Source organism: Canis aureus, chromosome 16 (genome assembly GCF_053574225.1).
Source record: "Canis aureus isolate CA01 chromosome 16, VMU_Caureus_v.1.0, whole genome shotgun sequence".
Taxonomy (NCBI): domain Eukaryota; kingdom Metazoa; phylum Chordata; class Mammalia; order Carnivora; family Canidae; genus Canis; species Canis aureus.
In genome coordinates, this window is record NC_135626.1 from 48,625,805 (window position 1) to 48,633,491 (window position 7,687).

General features: G+C 56.3%; 1 protein-coding gene across 8 annotated transcripts in view; it reads left to right on the top strand.

Annotated features, from left to right (window-relative positions):
* Window positions 1-3,333, top strand: part of SCN4A (sodium voltage-gated channel alpha subunit 4) — a 44,163-nt gene extending 40,830 nt beyond the window's left edge. For all 8 annotated transcript variants that reach the window (XM_077853808.1, XM_077853810.1, XM_077853809.1 and 5 more), the window contains one exon: window positions 55-3,333. In XM_077853808.1, the coding sequence (XP_077709934.1) occupies window positions 55-1,280 (1,226 nt within the window). In that variant the 3' untranslated portion in view covers window positions 1,281-3,333. The remainder of the gene's footprint in view (window positions 1-54) is intronic.
* Window positions 3,334-7,687: the final 4,354 nt, after the last annotated feature.

Below are 7,687 nucleotides of genomic sequence, written 5' to 3' on the forward strand. Positions count from 1 at the left end.
CTGATCTAACCTCCCACCCCAAGGACAGTGCTCCTCACCACTTGTTCCCTGCAGGCCTCGCGCTCTCCGATTTGATCCAGAAATACTTCGTGTCACCCACACTGTTCCGAGTGATCCGCCTGGCTCGGATCGGGCGTGTTCTGCGGCTGATCCGAGGGGCCAAGGGCATCCGGACTCTGCTCTTTGCCCTCATGATGTCCCTGCCTGCCCTCTTCAACATTGGCCTCCTGCTCTTCTTGGTCATGTTTATCTACTCCATCTTTGGCATGTCCAACTTTGCCTATGTCAAGAAAGAATCGGGCATCGATGACATGTTCAACTTTGAAACCTTTGGCAATAGCATCATCTGCCTCTTCGAGATCACCACGTCAGCTGGCTGGGACGGGCTCCTCAACCCAATCCTCAACAGCGGGCCCCCTGACTGTGACCCTACACTCGAGAACCCAGGCACCAGTATCAAGGGTGACTGTGGCAACCCCTCCATCGGCATCTGCTTCTTCTGCAGTTACATCATCATCTCCTTCCTCATCGTGGTCAACATGTACATTGCTATCATCCTCGAGAACTTCAACGTGGCCACCGAGGAGAGCAGTGAGCCCCTTGGTGAGGATGACTTCGAGATGTTCTATGAGACGTGGGAGAAGTTTGACCCTGACGCCACGCAGTTCATTGCCTACAGCCGCCTCTCAGACTTTGTGGACACTCTGCAGGAGCCGCTGAGGATTGCCAAGCCCAACAAGATCAAGCTCATCACGCTGGACCTGCCCATGGTCCCAGGAGACAAAATCCACTGCCTGGACATCCTCTTTGCCCTCACCAAAGAGGTCCTGGGTGACTCTGGGGAAATGGATGCTCTCAAGGAGACCATGGAGGAGAAGTTCATGGCTGCCAACCCATCCAAGGTCTCCTATGAGCCCATCACCACCACCCTCAAGAGGAAGCACGAGGAGGTGTGTGCCATCAAGATCCAGAGGGCCTACCGCCGGCACCTGCTCCAGAGGACCGTGAAGCAGGCATCCTACATGTACCGCCACAGCCAGGACGGCAGTGGGGATGGGGGCCCAGAGAAGGAGGGCCTGATAGCCAACACCATGAGCAAGATGTATGGCCACGAGAATGGGAACAGCAGTGTGCAGAGCACGGGTGAGGAAAGGGGCTCAACAGGAGACTCGGGACCTGCCATAGGGCTCACGCCCATCAGCCCCTCAGAGGCTGTCCTCCCTCCCTCCCCACCCCCAGGGCAGACAGTGCGCCCGGGGGTCAAAGAGTCTCTTGTCTAGTAGCAGCAGTGAGGTGGCCAGCTGAGCCTGGCACAGTCCCCAATCTCCCTCATGGTGCCTGCCTGCTGAGGGAGCAGGGCTTTGAGTCTGCAACTGATCGGCTCCCTGTCGCGGACAGGATCTGGCCATGCTGGGGCTGACAGCCAGGCCATGGAAAATGGGAATTGCACTCGGAGGCTCCACATTGGGCCAGAGGTCCCCATCACCCACCGCTTCCATGGTTTCTCATTTCAAGCTGCTCTCACCTCCTTGTGGGCCCTGCTGCCTCTCCTCTTCGGGGAGGTCAGAACATCAGAAATCTCTGCCCCCCTTGTGAGTGAGGAGCCAGCCTACAATGGAGGGATTAGTGCCCTCCTGCCACCAGAGTCTTAAGGGCTCTAGGCCTCTCCCCAGGAAGTGGCTCAGGCCCCCCCAGGCCCCTCCCAGATAAAGATGTCTTAACCTCAGTGAGAGCGGACACCTGACCTCAGGGCCTACCAGCCCTCCCCTGACTGGGATCCAGCTTCATCCTGCCAGCTCACAAATTCCCTGGAGAAGAGAAACATCACTGGTCCTGAAGTGGCTCCCCAAGCGTGACTGGTCACTGGATCCTGATGCATCCAGTTGGGGTTGTGACCCCGAACCCATTTCCTGCTTTGTCCATTGTGCAGCCCCTGACTCCCCTGGCTGGCCCCTGGGGGAAGAGCAGGGGGAAGGATTCCACTTGAGAATCCTCTTTCTCTAGGAAGCATGGCAGGTTGGGATAGGTGGGGTCACGCCAGCTGTGTCACTGCACTGGGGGCTTCCTTGGCCTGAGCACCCAGACCTGGGGTGGGGGCAGGGACCCTGGAGCTCAGGAAGTAGATTTCTGTTCCCTCCCTCCCTTCCTCACTCCTCCATTAGCACCATCGGGGGCTCTCTGTAGCCTCACTGAGCCTTGAGACCCCTGTTACCCCCCACCACACCCTTCTCTTCCTCCCTCTTCATCCTTTTCTCCCCCTCCTCAAAGTGATCCTAAGAGTGTTATTGAGCCCATGTTAGAGATTTCGACACTGGGACATGCACAGCTACCTGGTTCAGGCCCAACCTTCCAACTTCCAACTTTCCCAACTGGAAAGCTGGGAAGCATTTTTGTTGGCATCACCGGTCCGGGCATGGCAGTGCCAGGCCTCTTCTGGTTCCCAGAGAACACACGGAGGCCAAGCTCAGAGGAGGGAGTGAGACAACTGCTCAGGCATCGCTGGATTTATTCATGTGTGTGGGTGCCTTATGTCTGCCTCATGCCTCTGTGTGTGTGTTCCAGTACACAAAGCACTGTGTCCTGCCTCTGCGTGTGTGTGTTGTGTCAGTGTGCCCCTGTAGAGTCTGACTGGTGTGTGTGTGTGTGTGTGTGCCTCCTATGTGTGTGTCTGTGCTGTGTGTGGATGAGTGTGAACATGCGTAGTAAGGTTTGACGTTGAGTCGCTGTGGACTTTAGTTCCTCTTCTCTTTCTTCTTGTTTCTTGTGAATAGTTTGATTAAAACTCAGGAAGCAGCAAAACCTCCAAAACAATGTGGGTGTGGGTGCGTGTGGGGGTGTATGTGTGCATGTGCCCACAGGCCAGAGCCTTCCTTTCTGTCTGACCTGCTCTCTGGCCTCCTGGCCACCCATTCTCCTTGCTCCCATTCTCTTCATCACACCTACTGCCCCAGCCCTGCCCCCTGTCTCTTGCCTGTGGCCTCTATGGAAGGAGGCCTCACTCCTTCTACCTTCCTGCAACTGTTCTGTCTTCCATCAGAAGATGCGTCCCAGAGAGGGCAGCCTCCTCCCTGTCCAGCACCCTGTCCACTGCCCTCCCCTCAAACTGGGGCCCTAGACTGGGGTGGCCCCAAGAGCCTCAGCATCTGTTGGACTGGATACTCACCACTGGACTGCATACAGCCTGTAGAGCCTCCCCAGCCTGTGGCCCCCTCCCCTGCACACCCACACCCACTCCCACTCCCACTCTGTCTGGGTGGGAACAGACCCAAACCAGTCTGGCAGGCAGGCTCCTTTGTACAGTTCTTATAATAAATCTCTCCCTGGTCCCTCTCACTGGCGGGCTTCTTCCTTCCACACCTCTGCGTGTGGATGCTGACAGGGCCTGAAGGCTGCAAGAAGCAAGAAGGGCTGGTGGGGATTGGAGCCAGATGGAGAAGACTTGGGGAGCCTCAGGGTGGATAGAGGGCAAGACAAGGCGAGCCCCAGCTCCCTCTCTGGCCCAGTCCGGCTCTCTCCTCCAGAGGCTTGGGCTTTGAAAATTAATAAAGGCAAACTTCATTAAATTGGAGTCAGGAGGTTCAGCAACGGGAGCTCTCAGGCACCACCACTCCTCAGCAATTGCCCAACCCAATGGGAGGAGATGGACCTTGCCCGTGTGGGTGGCTTTACTATCTGGCTGGGAGGGGAAAGGCTTTTCTCCTGCCCTGGCAACAGCCCAGCCAATGAGAGACCCTCACAACTGAGCCGATGAGAAGCCACCATACATCCAGCTCCCACTTTATTCCAATGGGTTTTTTGTTTACAACAGCCTTCCCACATCCCCCTTTCCTCTATAAAGGAGCAGAGACTTGCCTTTGTGGTGTAGTTTTGCCTAGCTTGCTTGTTTGGCGCTGCAATTCTCTGCTCCTCCTGCATAATCCCATCTTTTGCCAGTAAGATAACTGGCAGTTTTATTTTTAAGGTTACAACTCCAGCCTCTTAGCTAGAATCCAAGAGGCCAGATCAGGTCAGGGGTCGTGGCCCGGTCCCCTAAGAGGCAGCACTACACTCTCTCCCCTCACCCGTGTTGTTGCCCAGGAAATGGTTTTGTGACCCAATGGCCCCAGCCTCTCATCTCTGGAAGCCCCCCTCACTTCTCTGCACCCCCCAGGGACCCTGAGGTGCCTGAGAGACACATGGTGTGGCCCCTCCGTCTCCTCACAGATATTGTCCGCCCCTCCCCCCCAGGACCCTACCTCTGACCTCTGACCTCAGAAAGTCCAGGGTCCATGGGACAATGAGTAACATGATGTAGTGAGCTAAGTCCACAATCCTGGTGGGTGAAATACAATTTTTTAAAAAAGATTTTATTTATTCACGAGAGACTCAGAGAGGCAGAGACATAGGCAGAGGGAGAAGCAGGATCTCCACAGCAGGCTTGATGTGGGACTCGATAGCAGGATCATGACCTGAGCCAAAGGCAGATGCTTAACAACTAAGCCACCCAGGTGCCCCTGAAATATAATTTTTGTATATAATTTTGTTTTCCCAACTTGACTTCTCAAGGGCTGTGTTTGTCCAAACTAGTAAACAGTCCTTTACAAGATTTCTATACCCTCTTTTTTCCTGGGTCATGAAGTTACATGACACCTGTGCAGGGGGTGGGGCACCAGAGGCCACCCTGACAGGCCCCTTGGCTCCTTGCTGTTCTCTATATGTGCAGAGAGGGGTCCAGCAGCATCCCTGCAGGGTTCTGAGCCCCCCAATGGGATGCTGACCTCCCTCCCTGGGGTGGGGGGGCTCCTTCTTACTGTAAGAAAGATTTCTTTCAGACCACACCTGGGGCTCTCTCAGGCTCCAAGGACGGGAGGGCTTGCAAGATGCCCTGGCCCGCCCTTCCCCTGAGCCTTGAATAGTAGAGGAAAAGAGGCAAAATACTAGATGAAAAACATAAGCCAACCTTTCAAAATCATCCCCCCTGCTCACTATCAGCACTACTCCCCACCTTCCTGAGGGTGAGCTATGCTCCCAGACTCCTCACCTAACACTGAGATACCGGATCCCCTCCCATGCCTGGGACTGCCCTGTGAAGAACGGATTATTATGATTATTTCTATTTTACATAAATGAGGAACTTGATCTCTAGAAGTTAAAAACGGGTGTTGCTTCACTGGGGTGCTGTTGGCGTATGGAGCGGGGACCCTGCTCTGTGAGATGCTGTCCTTCTCGCTGCCGGGGATTCAGCACCCCTGGTCCAGGAAGGTCAGTGGTGCCCGTTGGCCACTGTGACCATTGAAATGACCCCGGTGGCTTTTCAGATGCTCCCGGGGTGGGACCACTCCCCGCCCCGCTAGCTTGGGGCGGCTTTCTGGCTGGCACACGGCAGGGCCCGGAAGCAAGCCTCCGTCCTTCTTAGCCAGTGGGCCTCTGCCCCAGGACAGCAGGCCCCGTGGAGCCAGAAGAGCTGATGGGGGCGGGGGGGACGTCCGAGCCCCTCCTTCCAGACTGAGGCCCTGCCCTTTCCTACCCCTCCCGGGGTTGCGGGGGGGTCCCTGACCTCTTGCTTCCTCAAACTCCTCAGCCCCTTGCCCCTCTCCCTACACCCCTACCCCTTGTCTCCATGCTGCCTTCCTGGAAAGGTGAGGCGGGGGCTGCCAAATGTCAGGGTGTACTGCCCAGGGCAGCCGGGGCAGAGGCAGGAGTGGGCTCACGGGGCCTCCTGTTCCAGGAAAGTAAAGGCGTCATAACCTCAGACAGAGCTCTGTACTGTTGTCACCGGAGAGGGAACAGCACAGCCCCAACTGTGACAAATAACCCTGCAGGCGGTAGGGCCCCACTGCTTCCACCCACTCCTGAAAATGGATCCCTGCCAGGCATGAATGGGAATGAAGTCCAAAGGACACATCTGCATCCCTGCCCCCAGGGTATGTGGATGCGTGGATGTGTTCAGAAGATGCCATCTGCCCCCCAACCCCCACGCCCCCTGGGCCACAGGACAAGCTCCTGAGCAGGGCCTACACCCCACAGCCCAGGCAACACACCCATGTGAGCATACACACACGTGCACACAAACACACACATGCGTGTGTGTGCCCCAAGCCTTCCCCATTTATCTTCCCAACTTTGGGGGGTCACTAACTCCAAAGCTAACCAAGGCCTCCATTGTGAGGAGGTACTTTGCTAAAGGAAGAAACCCCTGGATTCCCCCCCGCCCCCATTCCTCTGGGGAGTCTCCGACCACCCTCACCAGCACGGGAGGCCTATGGTCCCCAGGCTGACCTCAGGTGATGTTTATATTCCTGGGCTGTTTGTTCTGTGAACTGAACATCTGACACCTTTTCAGAGAAATGTTGTTTTTTTTTTTTTTTCCGTTTGGAACATCTGGAAACAGCAAGAACATCTGGGACTGCCAGGAATGAGCTGTTCCTTGGATGAAACCTTAACCCTTCCGTTCCTGTTTTTTATAGCTCTGGTCCTGGCCCACACTCCTTGGCGGTGGCCCCAACCTAACCAGATGAGGCACATGTCCACCAGGACTGAGGGGGTCTACCCAGACCCCTCCCTTTCTCATTGCCAATCCTGGCATGGAGCAGGTCCACATCTCTCTAAACCCACAGTCCCACTGGTAACACAGGCTGTTTGAAAAGTGGAAGGTGGTGAGGAGAAGGAGATGTAGGCAGGAGACGTATATAGGATTCAGCATCTTTCTTCCCCTCCTGGGAGTTGGAAGAAGAGAGGGATCAAGGGGACAAGTGAGAAAAAGGGAGAGACATAAAACTCAGAGTGGGCTCAGCTGCAGGGCTGAGGTATACAAACCTGCCATGTGTGGCCGTGCAGGTTGTGCACTGCACAAGGGCAGTCCCAGCCCCCGAGGTGCAAAATTTGGTCTGACCCAGGGACAAGGGCACAAAGACAGAAACTCAGACAAACGTCTGAACACTACGGTTCCATCCAACTCTACTGATGGGCAAGATAAAGCCAGAGAGCCTTTGAGTGTCGGAACCTGGAGATTCCCCCACACTAGCCTCCTGCCGCCCCCCCAAGAACTGGGAGCTAGGGACAACTCCCTGGGAGTCCCCTGATTGCTGAGTGGTGGGTTTTTTTTCTAAGCTATCTCTACATAAGACCACCCCCTTTGACAGCTTCTAGCAGATTCTCTCACCAAGTGAGGGAGGGAGGCCTCCTGCCTGGGTCTGGACCATGTCTTCTCCCAAGCGGCTACCATACCAGGCTCTTGCTCAAGAACCTCTGTGGCTCCCTTCCTCCACAGGGTCAGGTCTTCCTGTGCCCCGACATGGCTGCCTGCACTCCAGCCCAGAGGCTGCACGCTGGTCCCCTCCGGGTCCCGGCCTCGGCCCATTGCTACCCCGGCCCCCTCGCACCATCCTTCCTTGGTGCCTCTCTTCTGTAGCGCCCAGGAGCTGTGCTCACAGTCACCCATGGGACCTGTGTGTATCCAGCTAAGTGCCGGGGAATGCAGACTGTGCAATGGAAGGCTCGGGGACCCCGGGACACGACCACCGGTGGGGTGAGGCCACAGGGAGGGACACAACTGCCCTCAGAAGACTCAGCGGCCCTTGCCTCCCGGGGTCATCCACTAGAGACCCCAGCTGCGATGCTTTAGCAGCACAGCTGACAAGAGAGCCCGCCCTCCCCCAGGGTCCCGGGAGAGCTGGTGCCTCCCCTGGGTCCCAATTTGCATGGCAGG